Source organism: Arvicola amphibius, chromosome 4 (assembly GCF_903992535.2).
Source record: "Arvicola amphibius chromosome 4, mArvAmp1.2, whole genome shotgun sequence".
Taxonomy (NCBI): domain Eukaryota; kingdom Metazoa; phylum Chordata; class Mammalia; order Rodentia; family Cricetidae; genus Arvicola; species Arvicola amphibius.
This window is the reverse complement of record NC_052050.1, coordinates 61,506,095-61,524,874: the sequence shown is the minus strand read 5'-3', so window position 1 is coordinate 61,524,874 and position 18,780 is coordinate 61,506,095. Positions and strand designations below refer to the sequence as shown.

Below are 18,780 nucleotides of genomic sequence, written 5' to 3'. Positions count from 1 at the left end.
TTTGAGACAGACTTTCCCTGTGTAGCCCTGACTGTCCTGGAACTTGCTCTGTAGACTAGGCTGGACTCGAACTCACAAAGATTCACCTGCCTCTGTCTCCTGAGTGCTGGATTAAAGGTGTGCACCACCACTGCCTGGCAACAATGCATACAAATTTTGAAAAGATTAATATCCCTCGGGACTAGAGAGATGGCTCTGTGGTTAAGGGCACTTGCTGCTCTTCCAGAGGCCCTGGGTTTGATTCCCAGTACACACATGGCGGGTCACAACTGGCTATAACTCCAGTCCCAGGGGATCCAACGCCCTCTTCTGGCCTTCTTGGCAACCACATTTACATGATGCACATACACACAGGAAAACATTAATACACATAACCAAATAAATCTTCAAATCGATTGAAATCCAAAATATATAATGATCTTAAAAACAACAAAATTGCAATTAATAAGGGTTAAAATATGAATGAATGTTGTTCACAAATTATACAAATGACGAACTATGTGAATGTTTGCCCACTGACTGTATCACTCCAGTAAGTATGGCTGTTATCAAAAGAATAAAGGGGTTCTAGAAACATCCTTCAAAAGTAAGGACATCCTTCAGGAGTAGAGTGCTTACCTAGCACATGTGCAGCCTTAGGTTCAAGCCCTAGTGTCTGTGGTAGAGGCTAAGGATGCTAAGTGCTGTCAGGCAACAGAGAAATGGTAACCCTTACATGTCTGGTGGGGATGCTAATTAGGACAGTCATTCTGGAGAGCAGCACAACTAGAAACAGGAGTATTATACGAACCAGCTATCCCATTAGTGGGTACTGTCAACAAATTTCACTAGGACAGAATTCCATTATTTTGTAAAAAAGAAAAAAAAAAAACAAGCAAGTAAAGCGGACAGCAGCCTGAGGGAAATACACACACTAAGAACAAAGGGTGCAGAGTCACATCAGGGCAGTTCCTGCCCAGAGATCCCTCTGGAGGCCACTAATGCAGAGGAGGCACGCAAGTGTCCTTAGTTTGACAGGTGGCTAAATGAGAGATGAGATGCAACCACACCTGACTGTGTCTGAATGCACACATGTCAAGGCATGAATGTATAGGTCAGAGGACATCTTAAAGGAGTTGGTTCCATGTGATTCCTGGGGGAAATCAATTCAGGTCGTCAGATTTAGCACTAAGCAGGTTTATCTGCTGAGCGGTCTCACTGGTCCAGCAGAGTTGGCTAAGCTGGTAAGAGAGAGGAAAGTGGTACCAGTGGCAAGGCAGCAACAGCAGGAGGTTAATTTAAGGAAGGAGTTCCCGAGATTGTGCTGGGGAGCAGAGGTATAAAATGACCGACTGAGAGCAGCTGAAGACAATGAGCCTTCAGGCTTTAATCACTCAAGAGGAAGCTGCCAAGATTTCCAAATGCCAGGAATGAAAGTTGTAACCCTGGTCTCTCAAGGCCCAGCACTCTATGCCTTAGAACACAGTACAAACTGCTTTTGGAGCACAGCATCCCAGTATCTGAGGCCCATTCAAGACCTGTACCACATGCAGTAGCAGTCAGGGATCACAATAGCTGCCATGGGGCGCACTAGTAAAGCTCCAAGCAACAAACCTTCAACTTGAGTATGTAAAGCCACAGTCTAGCGTCTAATAGGAAAATAGTTCCCTATTCCCAGAGCTCGGAATAAAAAGCCTCTGGATGTACCGCATAGTACAGCCGCCCTAGGCCTTGGGCACTCAAGGGCTCAGGACTGCCAACACTAGGGCTTCTCACCTAGTCACAATTTCTGGATCAAGCAGAGGGACTCCAAGTAGCAGACAAGAACACAGAATGACACATCTTGTTTGTTTGACTGGAAGCTCTTGGAGGACAGCATACCATATCCTATTCAAGTGACTTCCTTGTGATGGGTCTTCGCTTTTTGGTTCAGCTGGGACGCCGTGGCATGGTGGAGGCCCATCCTGTACTGACGGCAGCCTTCACTAAGCACTGTATGAAACAAACCAAATATGCCAGACTGACATGGAAGCTGCACATCAGGGATGGAGGAGTCTATCCGGGTCTCAAATCCATCTTTCCCAGAACCTCTAGGGCAGAGGTTCTCAACCCATATACCAGATATTTTCACAACAGTAGCAAAACCACAGTTATGAAATAGCAAGGAAATAATCTTATGGCTGGGGTCACCACCATAACAAGAGGAACTGTACTAAAGGGTCGCCGCATGAGGAAGATACCAAAAACCTGCTACCTGGCCTTGGCTTCAGCATCTGGTAGTCACCCTCAGACAACACATCCTATGCACAGCAACAGGCAGACACAACAGGGAGGGGGCAGAGGAAGAAAGGAAATCTTTTTCGTGTCACCTTGAATATACACAAAATGAAAGCACCAGCTAAAAGCAAGATGTGGATCTGGCTTCTCTAATAACCTGGCTCGAGTTCTTCACAAACATATCCTAGACCTTTCCTCCATGACAGCCGCCAGAGCAGATCCGAATTTCCCAGTGCGTGGCTATGGCTCCCCCAAGTCACTGCTGCACACCAGAGATCCCAGCCTGAAGCTAGGACTGTCCCTGAAGATTAAAGCCAAACCAGCTCTTTGTCGCCATCACAGGTGGAAGAGAAGAAGACACCTAAAAGCCACTTTTTAGAAAAGGATTTCGTAGACAACCCCAGGTTGCAGAGGACAACCAGGTCCTATGTGGGGCCTGACAGGCCTCCTAACAACCTGTCCTTGGCCAGACCAGGGGAACCACCACATTAAAAACAAACAAAACACCTCAAACTCTTACATCAGGAAAGCTCCATGAGAAACAGCCAGGAAGTTTACAGCCTGATGTCACTGGAAAAGTGGGGGAGATTTTCTCAGCTGCAGGAGACACACTTCTGTAGAGAAGGCTGCTTTGTCTTCCTGAGGGAGGGGTTCAGCAGGCAGTCTGCATTATGAGCCCCTCCCTAGCATACCAGGGCCACACCAGTGTCAGTGTCTTCTGCTTGGACATGCCACACTGAGTCATAGGCAACAGGTCCCTGAACTAGGAAGCCCATACCTGAGCCTTCCACCATAATGCCTGGAGAAACAGGGAGCAAGTGCCGATACCTTCACGCCTCAGCAGAACAGCCTATACTCCAGGACAATGAGTGGTCACAGGCTAGAGCACCTCCAAGCCATTCATGTGACCTCTGAACCCTTGAAAGTCACTGGTGGGGCTGGAGCAACAGCTCAGCTGTTTAAGACTAGCTGCTCTTCCAGATGACCCAGGTTTGATTCTCAGCACCCACATAGTGGCTCACAACTCCTGTCCCGGGGGGATATGATGCCATCTGTCCTCCAAGGGTACTGCATTCAAGTGGTGTACATACATGCAGGTAAAACACCCATAACACAAAATAATAGCTTTAAAAAGTACTGGCATGCACTTCTCAGAATTAGGGGAGCTATTTCAGCCCACTCATGGTTTCCAAGGCCAAGGTAAGGGCTAATGGCAGGGAGTCACAGAGAACACTGCTCAGCTTCTGAAGACAGCCTTGTCTCATTTCTGGCTGGAAAGGGTTTCCCATTGCTTACAGACAATGACTGGATCCACGTAAGGAAAAGACCCAAATCCAGTTTCTCCTTTACTATCACTTCTGCAAACGTGTGTGTGATGTCTCCTTACACACCACCCAGGAACTAGTTCTAAAGCATACACTAGCTGTGTTTCTGCAGTCCATTTTCAGTGCAACCTTGTCTACTCGAAGACAAGTCTGTCCCTAAGATGGCCTTCACTCTAGATGCCAACCTCAAGCCCAGGCTACATCTGACCCACTGTCCATGTCAGGGCTCACCATCTTCTCAGATTGGATTCCTTTTCTCAAACAGCTCACAGAAGTCAGAGAAACACTTACATTTACTATTGGATTATAAAGGGCATTAAAATGGATGCAGATGAAGAAACACACAGGGCCAGGTAGGAAGACTGGATAAGGCTGCCTTGCCCTCCCTGGAACTTCTGAGTGTTCAGCTCCTAGGAAGTCTGCCTATGTGGTAGTCTACCGATGGAGGTTTCATTACGTGGGTGTGACTGATTCAACTACCAGCCATTGCTGATCTGCTCAGCTGTCAGACCCTCTTCCTTCTTTGGAGTCTGGGAATAAGACTGAAGTTCCCCTCCTCTGATGCTGCTGCCCTCATCTTCCAATGACCATCCCATCCTGAAATTACCTAGGGGTTACCTCCCAGCAGAAGGCACTTCATTGCCCAGGATTTCAGAAATCATATTAGGAATTAATAGGAATAAAAATTAGGAAATGGGACAACACACTACCACACTGCTAGACACCACAAAAAGTTTGTATCAGCAATCACCTGCTCCACAAGGTTGCTCCTGCACAGAGCAAGAGTAGGCAGTGAAATTATCTGCACACTCCCCAGAAAATCCCCAGGCGTAGCAGCGGGGCAGCAGAGGAAGCTCGCCGTGGTCCCAGCTGCGGCTCCTCCAGTTCCACCACAGCTTTACGACTCGGGAAAAGTTACCTCACCTTCTGGACCTCTGTTCACCCTCTGGTAAACTAACTAAAAGACCTCAGGTCAATACCAGCTCTAGGTCATTCTAAAATTCAAAGAGGAAAAAAAAAACAACAGAGAACCAAGAGTTGAGAGGAGACAGCAAGCACTTGCCATGATATTACAGACAATAAGTATGACAACTGTACCCATATGTGACAAATTTCAAAGGAGAAGCATGGGGCCAAATCTTTTCCTACCACAGATTTCCAGGATGTCTTTTCCAGAAAGCCAAAATAAACAGTTATTAAGTGGAAGGGCAGAAAGGAGAAAACTGTTCCTGCCCATGCAGCAGAAGCTGCCCACGCGTGTTTAGACCCCATGACCTTGCCTAGACTGACATCACCCACAGAGTCCTCAAGAAGGGGCTCCTACTCCCCTTGAAGCCAGATCCTTCACAGGGTCCTCCACCCGCCCGCCCTCCTCATCACTGATCTCACTCTTCTTTGCGCCAGGTCTACCAACCTGGTGTGAGGACCATGTGGTGAGTACTTCAGGCCTAGAAGCCATGAATCTTAGTCACAGTCACTAACCACCGCGGGTGACACATCAACCAAGAGGCATGGCTACTCCAATAAGCTTCATCTACAGAACTCCAGCAACTGGACATGGACTACAGGTCGTGGCAACCCCATTTGTATCACAAAAGGCAGAGCTCTCACCTTAAATAACAGATGCTTCTTCTGGAACCATCTGAGTGACCATGGTCCAGCAACACCGATTTAGGTCGCTCCAAATTCCACGTTCCAAAGTGAAAGCAGTTTCATGAAGCTTTATAGTTTCACAGAACGACAGCCATAAATGAAGCAAGTGTAAAACTCTTTGGTGGGTTTATCAGAGGGGCCATTACAGCAAGGTGGAGAAAGTTTTTCTATGGGCCTCAGATGCTATCTGATAACAGGCTTAGCCTGGTAGAAGCTAGAGGTCTGCTAAGTTACTAGATACCAAAGGTATTTAACCTATTAGTCATGGGATACTACTGATACAGAGGTGGACAAGAAATAGCTAGCGATTCAGGTGGTTAAAGTGGGCCTGAGATAAGCTAATCAGCTCCTGGCAACTTTCCAACCTCTCTGCATCCCTGTAGTTTTAATCAGACACAACTTCTCTCCAGGAATTCCCCTTCACAACCTCATCAGTTCACAAGCCTATTAAAAATCTTCCAGTCAAGCTGAGCGGTGATGGTGTACATCTTTAGGGAGGCAGAGGCAGGCAGATCTCTGAGTTCAAGGCCAGCCTGGTCTACGGAGTGAATCCCAGGATGATCAAGATTACACAGAGAAACCATGTCTTGAAAAACCAAAAACAACAATAAAAACCTCCAAGTTAAAACACACACCACCTCCCTCTCTCAGATGCCATCATCCCCTCCAGTTACTGCCGCCAGTGTGAGACACAAAGTGTAAGAGGACCATGGCAAGGCTGCCTTCACCCAACCACATCTATCAACCCCATGAGCTCCCAAGGCTTCATTTCAGGCTTCTGGTTGCTTCTGAGCATTTTTATGACACACCGAACAGGCTTCTCCAACCAGCCCAGCTGGATGTTTGGTCATCTGTTGTGTACCTCATACTGTACTAGGTCCTGGCTATGCGGTTCGTCTTTTAACAGAAGCTGTGTTGGAACCAAGAGTCTTTCTGGATCCATGTCTTCCTCATCCTCCTAAACCCATAAGCAAATCCTAATGTAACAGGCTGGCAAAAAATGAACATATTTTAAAGAGACAATTGTGTCTCTCCATCTGACTATCGGAGTATTGAAACAATGGACCCAAAGAGATGGGAATCTCCCCAGGAATCTCAAGCTGTAAAAACAAAAGGCACTAGCCAGAGAGAACTTGTCTCCCAGAAAGAGGGTTCACGTGAGTCTAACAACTTGTTAGACCACCTTACAGGAGACTGAAGTCCAGTCAAGGATGGGTTAATGGTGGGGCCACACCTGTGTTGCTTAGATAGGCAAATCTTCAGCCTTTCATTTAATCTCACTTCAGAACTTGGGGGTTCACTAGATCATCTTTTCCAGTGTGGCCACATTGAATGAATTTTCTTTCTGTACTTTCCACTTTTAATCTGGCTCTACTCAGACCTGGCTTGGGATACAGGTTGTGACCCCCATCTGTCAGCACTGACAGCTCTCCACAGTGATACCCTCTCTAGTGTAGTGTCATTCTCCATTGACACAGCCCCTCCAAGGCCTTCTCACTTCTTCCTGCCCCTTCATTGGCCACCAGCCAGTTAGGAAACAGAATGAGAAAACAGCGGGCTTCCACTGAAAACTCTTCTGAATACTGGGTCCTGAAGGGTAAGGTAAAGCACCTGCTAGGCATATGGGGGGGGGGGGGCTTGAGTCCTAGGAGACTTGGGGAGAGCACTGCAAAAAAAAAAAAAAAATCACAGAAAACACCCTTGCAAGTCCAGCCCCAACCGTCAAATGGGGCTCTGTGCTTCATTCTGCTGCCCCTTCCTCTCCACCCTGACTCTGAATCGCTCTCCCATCTTAAAACTTCTGCTTAAATGGCACCTTTACCCTTCCTCATGCCCACCACAACCACAGAACTCCCATATCTGAGAGATTTCCCAAGGTAACTCGCTCTGTGCACCGGTGACCTTCACAGAAGCCTTGTGCACTCTGTGGGCACCTGGTCACATACTGAGTGGGCCTCCAGAGATGCTCTGTTCCTGAATTCTTTGTTTGGTATAACTTGCCTCCACCAGTACAGGTAGAGTAGGAGTCCTGTGTGGACCCTGAATGTAACTAGCACAATCACCATGTTAAGTCATGGCAGGCACCCCCTGGGTGTCAAGCTAATTCACATAAGTGACGTTCTTGGGGGCCAGGCCCACGTCACTTGACTATTGACGCCTAACACACTGGGGTAGGCACAATGGGTCTCTTTCAGCATTTGCATCACACATGTGCCCTTGAGTAGAACTCAATAGCGAGTAAACAGCCTATTTTTAGTTAATTTCCAAAGTAACGGAACACGCAACGTTCTGCACACCTTCCACTCCAGGGCCGAGAGGGAGAACAGTGGGGCAGTGTGTCCGAGCGGGGGCGGCAAGACTGGCTTTTTCCATTACCTGCCCTCCTGCTCCCATCCTGCTCACGGCAGACCCTCTTTCCACTCCCTCACAAGTTCCCATCTCCACCCCGGGAGGCTCAACCATGCTTCTGAGGATGTTTCAAACGCCAGGGCCTAGCTGCAGGGCATGCTGTAGACATCCAGAGAGAAATGAGACCATCTACTGTTTCCACCTCATCTTCTCAGGGGTGCCAACTCCAGTCCTTTCCTGTTTTCCTCTGGGGTAGCTCTGCCCAGGATGTGTAGTTTCCATAGGTCTGTGTGGGCAGAGGATGTGCATCACCAGCGGTTCCCAGTTGGGGGTAGGGAGGTAACTTCATGGACACACACCTGTGTTCCAGGCCTCACATATTCGATGGTGTTACTGACATCCGGAGGCCACCACTGAAGACCAGAATTACAACACTAACTAAACAGGGGTCAAGAGCCCATGTCCCAGTCACTGTGTTAGGGGCTGTGCTGCTCCAGAACTCTTGACAGCACACACACCTGCTGGCCCTGACCTCTTTCTCGGGACACTGGTCTCAGATACACAGGAAAAGAAGCAATTCCTACTTGGGTTTTTCATACTTTTATGGAAAAAACCACTTATTTTACCTTTAGTCTCACATCATAGCCCTGAATTCTGGGACCCTAAAACTGCCAGCAGTGGACACCAAAAGAAGGTCCTTTAATTCAGTTCAGCTATGACAATGTCTGCCTCAAGATGGCATCAGATCCCAAGGTTGGGGGCTCAATCTCCCAAGATGTCCCTACTTCAGTGCAGAAGCAAGTTCAGGCGGTGTCACCTCTTTCTGTTGACCAGCGCATACCTATAAAGAGGGTCCCAGAGACCCCTCCTTGGCCCTTCCCTACAAAACTCATTACTCATTACACTAACTTACATTTACTGTTTTATTGTAAAGGCCATTGCACAGGATATAAAAAGATGCAAGAGGTCAAAGTATGAGAAGACCCTGCCCATGCGCTCCCTAGGCACCCTCTCTAAGATCCTCTGAATGAGTCCTCTAAGGGTTTTCTGGACTTAATATTACAGGGGCAATGCTGACTAAACACTGGTCATTGATAACCCACTCAACCTTCGGCCCTAGGGCCGAGGGCTGGGTTGAAAGTCCCCACTCTCTGGTCCTGCTCATGTTTCCATTACCAGCTCCACCTGAAATCTTCCCTACTTGATGTCGGATGGTGTAGGACAACTTATATGCAAAATGGCATTTATCAGCTCAAATAATCTGAGACTTTTAAGAACTGTATACCAAGAAGTAGACTAAAGATCTAAAAAGATGTTTCCAAATACAACATACTGTCAATGTAGGAAAAGAAGGAAAACTCCGGGAGAAGGAGGGGGGAACAGGAACCAAATGTACAAATTCATGTATGCCTGGAAAAACGGGCTCGATACCAGAAGATTTAATGATTGCACGTAGATGGAATTTTTGGATGACTTGGGGTTTTGTTGTTGTTGTTATTATATTCTGGCTTTTTTTTTTCTTTTTGAGACAAGTCTTGGTTTGTGGTTCATATTGTCCTAAGAACCCTTGGATCTTTCCACCTCAGCATCTCCAATGCTGGGATTAAGGCGTGCAGCACGAGTCTTGGCGTGGGTATGTTTCTCTCCACTTGAATTTCTCTAAGAGCTGTCATCTCCTACCATGACCTAGCTGCAATAGAGTACTACACTTTGACCACAAGAAACATAGTGAGGTCCACAACGGGCGAATTATATCAAACAATCCTCTGCCTCCTGTTTCTACTCTTGCCCAACCTAATCCACACATCTCTATCTGAACCTCAGAATCTCCCAAAAGTCACTTTTCTCCCGTTCTACCTCTAGGTAAACAACACAGTCCTCGGAAAGATTCCTCAACCTATCCCGGAGACTCACGAGCCTCACCACGCCCCGCGGATTCTCGCCCTCCGCTCGCACCCCACCATCTCTTCAGGACTCCGTCATCTCCTAAGGTTTGGGACTCATGTCCATTTCCTGTCTCGGTGGCTGGCTCGAGTACTGCCTAGCTGCGCGTTAGCAGTACCGCTCACCTGAGACAAGAGGAGCGCGCAGGAGACGCAGTGGCAAGCACCACTGGCCCACCAAACACAAACGCCAGCCGCTGGGAAGAAGGTCCAACACCGGGCGAGCGCTCTGCGCCTGCGCGGGAGGGCGGGCCCGCGTAGGGCGCACGCGCACATCCTGGGAGCGCCAAGGCTTGAGTTCCTGCTGGAAGGCTGCACCTCTGGTATCCGGTTCCGGGCTATTTCACTGTGGTTTCTGCTCCAAACAGGTCTTAGGGTTCTCTGCCTCCATTCCCCATTTAGGGTGTAGTGAGAAGCAGGGCTGGGCCTCCGGGGTCAGGTTTCCCGGTGGATGGATCGGGACACTCGCACCTTTGCCGAGCGGCACTACCGGGACCTCGGGGGCCGAGTCCCTGGCTGCGGCGGGCCCGCACCCAGCAGTGTGACCTTCATTCAGTCGCCGGACGCCTTCTCATACGCCGACTTCGTGAAGGGCTTCCTGCTGCCTAACCTGCCCTGCGTGTTTTCCAGCGCCTTCACGGAGAGCTGGGGCAGCCGGCGGCGCTGGGTGACGTCGGCGGGGAAGCCTGACTTCGATTATCTGCTGCAGAAGTATGGTAGGGTGCAGGCGGCCTGACCTGGAGAAGTCGGAGCAGATGGGAGGCGTAGACCCCGGGATGGGAGGGTGGCCAGGACAGGACAGACAAGTGGGATCTGGATAATTCGCCCAGAGGGTGGCAGGAGCCCAAGGGGGTGAAGTACACGGATGACTCTGCCACTTCTGTGGCGACCCTCTCGCTGCAGGAGACGCGGTTGTACCGGTTGCCAACTGTGGAGTGCGGGAGTACAACTCAAATCCCAAGGAGCACATGCCCTTCCGTGACTACATCAGTTACTGGAAGGAGTATATCCAAGGAGGCTGCTCCTCCCCGAGGGGCTGCCTCTACCTCAAGGACTGGCACCTGTGCAGGTAATGGGGCAGGCCGGCAGATGGCTGCAGCCCTTTCCCTAAACAGCGAGTGCAGGCCTCCTTGGTAGAGCATTCCTCCCGCATTCGGAGGGGTTACCTCTCCAGCAGAGGTCTAGTCTGTCTCAAAGCTGATGGGAGGGAACTTCCTGGGAAAGGTCACCACACAGCCCAGGTGGACTGTCGTGAGGAAAGTAAGTCTTGTGTGGATCTTGAATGGGTCCAGGTGGCCTCTTCTGTATAATGTTTGAGCAGGTTCCTCTCAGATCTTTTGGGGCTGTCCTCTCCGTGACCCCACTGAGGAAAGGTTTAAGTTCCTTCCATGGTTGTTCCGGGGATTCTTGCCATTGCCTGGTCCATTCTAGGTTCTCAAAAGGAGCAAGTGACCTTTCTACAACCGCTCTTGCCCCCCTCTGAAGATCCCTTAAAGAAGCTCGCAATACCTGATTAGCCTCCGCTTTTCTCACACATCAACTGGTGACAGTTTTACTTAGGAGATTTTTTTTAAAAAAAAAAGATTTATTTATTATATACACAGTGTTCAGCCTCCATGTATGCCTGCAGGCCAAAAGAGGGCACCATATCTCACTACAGCTGGTTGTGAGCCACTGTGTGGTTGCTGGGAATTGAACTCAGGACCTCCAGAAGAGCAGTCACTGCTCTTAACCTCTGAGCCATCTCTCCAGCCCTACTTAGGAGATTTTGACTTCGTGATGATGTAGGAGTGCAGAGCGTTTAGTAAACTTCGAGATTTGAATTTTGCTGTTTTCCCAGGCTGGCCACGTGTGGTCTGTTTCCTCCCCTTCCCTTTTCTCTCTTTGTTGGACAGCATCGAGAAGCGATACCCCCACCCAGCCCATGGGTCTACAGAAATGATCACACCTCTTGAGTAGGCTCTGTTGCTGTGATAAGCTACAGTGGCCATGCATTTAGGCACACTGCTGCCTTTTTATTTTTGGAAGTGCTAATGCTAAGGTCTTAAGCATCTAAACACATGCTGTTAGTACATTTTTTAATTTACGGTATTTCCAACTTGGACATGTCAGTGCATAAGCCCATTGTCAGCTGAGGAGTTCACTACATCTCAGGAGTTTTGGCTGCACCTAAGACCCCCAGCCCACATGATGCTCACTTTGAGACAACACCACTCCCTATGTGGTGACCCTGGGACCACGTGCTTTCTCTGCCCGGTGTGCCTTTCACAAGCACAGATGGTTGTGCTCGGAACCCCAGCAGAAGGCACACCAAGCAGTTGAATTCCTGTATCACTTGTGTGCAAAATAAGGCTCAGGACTGTAGAGTGGGATGGAATTCAGGCCCCTGCAATTTCCACAACTGACCAGATGCAAAAGAAACACCAGCCTCTGGCTACCCTGTCATTCTACTTCTTGTTTGGGCAGAAAGCTGGCCTACGCAGGAGCTGGGTAAAGTGTGACCAGATACTGGTCCTCGATCTGTAGCAGATACAGATGGACTCACAGGCCTAATACTGTTGTCTGTCGAAGTTTGAGATTTTAGGTAAACATTTCAATTGGGTTGTTTTGTTTTTTTGTTTTAGAGAAGGTAATGAATGTTTCCCAAATATTATATTGGCATATTTATGCTAGAAAATTGATCATTGTATTTAAATTCAATGTTTGCCTGTACTTTTTGTCTGGAAGACCCTGAAACCATAAGGGCAGAAGAAGGCATAGAGTTGCATAATCAGGAGGCCACAGGGGAAGCGATGCCTGAGCAGAGTTTAATAGTTTGCTGAGTGCTCAAAAGCAGGTGATCCTTATGTTTGGACCTACAGATAATTTGTTATGGGGCTCTGCCTATCTCTGTCTCTTATTAGGAGTTACAGGAACATGAACCTAGAGGCTTTTTCTAGCATGATGTTGATGGAATTGTGCCTTCCCTGAGGCTGATGTTAATATGATCCAGTGTTTGGAAACTCAATGGTGGGTTTTGAGGCTCTCACACCTGGGGCTGTAGCATGGATTTGCCAGGCAGTGTTTGTAGTGTGGAGCTGACGGGCTGCGTTCCCGCTGCCCGGCTCCCGGCCACCGGCTAGCTTATACCTCGAAATAACATCACACAAATTGTATTCTTTTAAATACTGCCTGGCCCATTATTTCCAGCCTCTTACTCACATCTTGACTAACTCATATCTAATAATCTTTGTAACACCACAAATGGTGTCTTACCGGCAAAGATTCAGCATGTCTGACCTGGTGGCTGGCTCCATCGCATCTCTCTCTCTTAGGAGAGGTATGGCAATCTGCCTCAGAGAGGAGAGGCATAGCATCTGACTGAGCCATCTACCTCACTTCCTTCTTCCTGTTCTGTCTACTCCGCCCACCTAAGGGCTGGCCAATCAAATGGGCCAGGCAGTTTCTTTATTAGCCAATGGGAAGCCTCCATCAAGTGTTAAGCTCTCTAGGTGAAGAAAAGGAGGAGGAACTGGGATGATGCTCACCATTTGTGCAAAGCCCCAGTGACCAGGGCCGCAGTGGAGTGCCTAAGCACAGTACCCCCAAAGTCATTTTATCTTCAGCATTCTGAACTGAGCAACTTGAGGTTCAGCTCAGGTCCTCAGAATCTGCAGTCGAGCAGTCCGCCAGGACTGGGTGATCTTGGGTGGCCCTATTTGATGCAGGTGGGCCTGCTGGGATAGGGCACAGAGTAGATTAGCACTCTAATGCTCTAATGCTCCTGTTCTTTCCTCAGAGACTCCTTGGTGGATGACTTGGAAGATATATTCACCCTGCCTGTGTACTTCTCATCAGACTGGCTGAACGAGTTCTGGGATGTCCTCAATGTGGATGACTACCGCTTTGTCTATGCGGGGCCCAGAGGCACCTGGTAAAGATGAGGTGGGAGGTGTTACCATCTGGGGCATCTGTCCAGAGGCCTATCAAAAAAGTCAGGGTCCACACAGGACTCCACAAGACACAAACCAAAAGCCCTTGCTGTAGGTCTCCCTTCCATGCGGACATCTTCCGCTCCTTCAGCTGGTCAGTGAACATCTGTGGGAGGAAGAAATGGTTGTTCTTCCCGCCAGGACAGGAGGAGGCCCTTCGTGACTGCCATGGTAACCTGCCCTATGATGTGACCACCCCCGAACTCCTGGACACTCGCCTGTATCCCAGGATCCAGCACAGCAGTCTACCCCTTGAAGTCATACAGGAGGCTGGTGAGATGATATTTGTGCCCAGCGGATGGCACCATCAAGTATACAACCTGGTAAGACAATGCACATGACCCTGCTTCTGCCAGGCTCCCTCCCTCTACACCCCAACTGCCTCTGTAGAAAGAAAGCAGTACTATTCCCCTGCAAAGGCTGGACACAGGGCAGGAAAGCCACAGTGAGACCACGGAGAGCTCATCCACTTGCCCTGTTCTAACTTGGACCCTCTAGCTCTCATCCAGATGTGTTAGCCCCATCATGAGATAGGGTCAGCATTTCCTGGCTTCTGAGGCTGAGTGTCTGATTTCTACCTTTGCCCACCATTGTTTCATTTCTGGTGCTGTGACAAAGTACTCTGACACAAGCCACTTAGGGGGGAAAGGGTGTATTCCACGTTCATGGTTGTGGGGAAGTCAAGGCAGGAACTTCAGACAACCAGTCACATCACAGCCAGTCAAGAACAGAGAGGCAAATGCATACGTTGTTTACTTTCTTATTTGTGCTCGGCTCAGTTTTCTGCTCTTTCACAGTTCAGGACCCTCTGCTTAGGGAATGGTGGTGCTACCCACAGTGAGCTGTGTCCTCCCACGTCAGTGAAGACAAGCTCCCCACAGACACGCCCACAGGCCAATCCAATGTAGACAGTTTCTCACTGAGGCCATCTTCTCAGAATAGTCTAGATTGTGTCAGGGTGACAGCTAAACTGTCACACCCACCGGAAGCACCAAGCCTGGTGGACGTGGAATGGGATTTGATTTGCTCACCAAAGGTGATGCCTGCTGTTGTCTTATGGAGTATTTTCTCTGCCTTCCAGGACGACACCATCTCTATCAACCACAACTGGGTCAATGGCTGCAACCTGGCTAACATGTGGCACTTCCTGCAGCAAGAACTCCAGGCAGTACAGCAGGAGGTCAGAGAGTGGAAGGACTCCATGCCTGACTGGCACCACCACTGCCAGGTGGGAAGCAACCAGCCCAGGTTGAGACAGCTTTGAGTCCAGTGCGGATCCCAGGGCCAGGCTTCATGACTCAGACCCTACTGGCTACTCTCCTGGCTCTGTCCCTTTGCCTCCAGGTCCTGTCTTAACCCTGACACCTGGGTGTGTGGGAGGGATCTTTGCACACCAGAGCAGTCTGAGTCTGGATGTGACTCCCAGGCCTTACTTTCCTTTTCCTCTTGGCCCAGGTCATCATGAAGGCCTGCACGGGGATCAATTTTGAAGAATTTTACCATTTTCTCAAGGTCATCGCTGAAAAGAGGCTTCTTGTCCTGAGGGAAGGATTGAAGGGGGATACAGGGGCCAGCGCAGGCCTCGGGCTGGGCCTGCAGCAGGCTGCATTTGATGTTGGCCGCCTTGCAGATGTGCTGGCCTCTGTGGTTGCACATCTCGACTTTCAAAGAGTGGACACCAGCGCATTCTCACCACAGCCAGAGGAGCTGCTTCAGCAGCTGGAGGACAGCGTGGCGGCTGCCCAGGCCCTGTAATACTCCACAGGTCATGATGCAGGAAGAGTTCTGGGGGCAGCCTCTTGCCCCGGGGTCCTTCTGAAGTATAGGCTTCCTTGAGGCTTAGGATGTGCCCCAAGGCTGTGCAGGTGCAGTTCTTGCAGGGTGGGGCAGACATAGTTTTGCCCATCTAGTGCTTTTTCCCAGCATCTAGACCCTGAAATCTTGAGGAAGGTCCAGCCATAATGGGAGTTTAACTCACAGGGGCTAGAGGGATGTTCACCCATTTGGCATATGACCTGCTAAGAACTTGAATTAAGTAGTGATCATGAAGCCAGGTTTCCATGGAGCCTTCTAGCCTCTCCTAGAAGATCCTAGGCCTCCTGGAGATGTTTTTGGAAGACCCACTTGAGGTTTAGAGCACTGACTTCAAGGCACAACTGGTGGTGCCCTGCACAGTGGCACTAATGCTAATTTACCCTGTGAGCTACAGACTAGGTAAGTGTAAGAACTTGGACGGGGGCAGGGGCACCTGTACCTCTGCCCTGCCTGCCCCACAGACTACTAGGGAGCTGCAGAAGCTCTGACTAGGAGGATATCTCTTGATGTTAGAATCAGTGGGAAGAAAAATTATTTATTTATTTATTTATTAACGCCCTCAAGCTCTTTGCCACCTAAATAACAGCACCTCCTGTTTCAGAGCCTTTATCAGCAGCATTGTCCAGGGAGTCCTCAAAATGTGGCCAAGCACATAGGCTTGCCCAGGCTCTACCTTTGAGCGCCTGACCCAGGGTATAGTATCTGGGATTCTGGGTCCTTTCCTATGTGGAGACACAAGTGGCCCAGCAACTTAATGGGGCATACTCCAGATTTGCAAAATTAAGAAAAGTTAACACCCTGGGCCATGTGTGACAGACACTAGCTACTATTTCCTCCCATGACCATCATAACTAAAAATGATAGTAAGTCCCCAGTCAGATTAACAAGCCAGGAGGGGGCACGTGTTACACAGCTCAGCAGGTAAAGGTGTTTGCTGTGCAATTTGTTGACCTGCACTGAAGCCTGGAATCCATGTGAATGTGGAAGGAAGTGTCGGGGGAGAAGGAGCCCCGTCATCTACCTCACAGACTGCCAAAATCCTTGCTTACACCAAGGCTGCCACACTTTGATGCTTATGTAAGGCACTGTGCTCAGTTGTTGTCTGTCCAGCCTTGGACTGTTACCACGCTTGTTGCTGACTCTTACAGCCAAAACTTAGTTTTTTGTGATATATAGTCTCCTTATTTTGCCTTTGCAATTTCCTGTTTCCCCAAGCACCCTGGGTACAGCCTGAGTTTACTGACACTTGTTCCCATTGTGATACTGCTATTTACAAGATGTAGCGTCTTTTGGAAGATTATTTTCATTGACAGTTAAAATATCCTCCACCTAGTTATCCCAAAACGTGTAAAGTGTTAATGAAATGAGACATCCCAGTCCCAAGCAGGGCTTCCTCTCTGCAATGTGATGCTCCTGGATCCAGCCCCAACCATTGACCAAAGTGTTCAACCTCTGTTTGGAGAAATGGAGACAAGTCCCCACTCCTCGGGGCAGAATCTGACTAAGGGTGATGAGTGGGTTCCATGATGTTCTAAACAGTTGAGGTGGAATTAGAAAAATGAGCAAAATGCAGGTAAGAACACTAATGATTTAATATGAAGGAGAGAGCTGTAACCTCTCCCCACCCATCTGGCTTCTGTTCCCTGTGGTCAGCATCTAACTCTGATTCAGAAATACTAATTAAATGAAAACAAAAATTTGACCACATACATACAACCTATGTATATTATTACAGTTCTATTGTGACTTACTGTCCTTTATAAATTGTGATAGAAGCCAGGTGGTGGTGGCACACACCTTTAATAATCCCAGCACTCGAGGCAGAGGCAGGCAGACCTCTGAGTTCGAGGCCACCTGGTCTACAAAGAGAGTTCCAGGACAGCCAGAGCTGTTAAAGAGATAAACCCTCTCTTGGAAAAAAAAGGAAAAGTTTTAATTCTAGGTTGAGTTTTTATTAATTTCATCCAGTCCTAGCTGAAATGAATATCTAAAAATTAACTTCTAAACCCATTTTAGACTAAAGGAAAAGGGACCAGGTGGGATGGGCTCTAAATAAAAGCTTAGACCTTGATTCCACCTGCAAAGCTTGGCCCAGAGTTTACCCATGATTAAATTAGCCTATGGACAGAATACCTTAACCTGTTTGTTCCATTTTGTCTTAAGTATAATTTAGGTTTGTATGCCAGAGTACTTTATAAGTACTGTATTGCTCTGTGTACTGCTTAGTTTTTATCAACTTAACACAGCCTATACATATCTCAGAATAAAGAATCATAATTAAGAAAATGCTTCCCTAAGATTGGCACATGGGCAAATCAGTGGAACATCTTCTTGATTAATGATTGAGGTGGGAGGACCAACCCACTGGGGAAGGTACCATCTTGGGCAGGTAGGACTATAATGTGTAAGAAACCAAACTAAATAAGCCAAGAAGAGCAAACCAGTGAGCAGTGTTCCTCTATGGCTTCTGTTTGAGTTCCTGCCTCCGGGTTCCTGCCCTGTTTGAGTTCCTGTTACCTGGAAATGTAAAATGAAATAAACACACTCTTACCTGTGGTGGTTTGAATGAGAATGGGTGGTCCTTACAGACTCGTCTATTTGAATGCTTGGTCTCTAGTGATGGAACTGTTCAGGGAGGACTAAGAAGTATGGCTTTATTGGAGGAGGTGTAACTGGGGGTGGACTTTGAGGGTTCAAAAGCCCATCCTATTCTCAGTTAGCTCTCTCTGCCTCCTACTTTTGGGAAGGTTATAAGCTCCAGTTCCATTCCTGCCTGCCACCATGCTCCCCACTATGATGCTCATGGACTTCAGCCCTCTGGAACTGTAAGCCCCAGCAAATGCTTTCTTTCAGAAGTCGCCTTGGTCATGGCATTTTGTCACATCAATAGAAAAATAACTGGGATACTCCCCAAGTTACTTTTGGTCAGTATTTCATCACAACAATAGAAACTTAAGATACTCTATTATAGTTCTTGGACAGATAAAAACAGACATTAGCTTTCTTTTGGCACCAAAGCCATGCATCTTCCTGCTAATATGGTTTGATTTTGGTGTCTTCATCACAGTGGTCTGGCTTTAATTCCCAGTCAGAGAACCATGACAAGTTTTAGTCAACCATTTGAGAAGCTTCAGCTTACTACTATATTATCATCAAGAATGCCTTTAACTGCTAGATGGTGATGGTGCACACCTTTAACCACAGCACCTGGGGGACAGAAGTAGGTGGGTCTCTGAGTTTGAGGCCAGCCTGGTCTAGGAACCCTTTCCTTTTCTCCTAATAGCTTAAGATAATGTCTATTAATGGAGAATAAAGGTGGGCTCTGACACTCTATCATCAACAACATGTAAAAACTATTTGCTTTCCCAGAGCACTGAAACCATACAGGTAAGAGTCAATGTTTCATGTCTTCCTCAATTGCTTCTCCCTTACTCTTTCAGACAGGGTATCTCACTGAACTTGTAATTT

General features: G+C 48.2%; 2 protein-coding genes across 3 annotated transcripts in view; one reads left to right on the top strand and one right to left on the bottom strand.

The window, feature by feature from the left end:
* The window catches only part of Snap47 (synaptosome associated protein 47), a 48,153-nt gene extending 38,382 nt beyond the window's left edge, over positions 1–9,771 (bottom strand). The window contains exons 1-2 of one of the 2 annotated variants that reach the window (XM_038328602.2): positions 9,653–9,738; positions 1,756–1,971 (exon numbers count right to left, since the gene is read on the bottom strand). The gene's annotated coding sequence lies outside the window, so the exon portion shown is untranslated. Of the gene's footprint in view, positions 1–1,755; positions 1,972–9,652 lie in introns of both variants that reach the window. The other variant, XM_038328601.2, reaches the window with a different exon arrangement.
* Positions 9,772–9,843: 72 nt separating this feature from the next.
* Positions 9,844–17,884, top strand: Jmjd4 (jumonji domain containing 4). Its single transcript, XM_038326504.1, has 6 exons — positions 9,844–10,242; positions 10,430–10,595; positions 13,305–13,439; positions 13,553–13,820; positions 14,579–14,725; positions 14,953–17,884. The coding sequence occupies exons 1-6, from the start codon at positions 9,978–9,980 to the stop codon at positions 15,250–15,252; spliced, it is 1,281 nt and encodes a 426-aa protein (XP_038182432.1). The 5' UTR covers positions 9,844–9,977; the 3' UTR covers positions 15,253–17,884.
* The last annotated feature ends 896 nt before the right edge of the window (positions 17,885–18,780 follow it).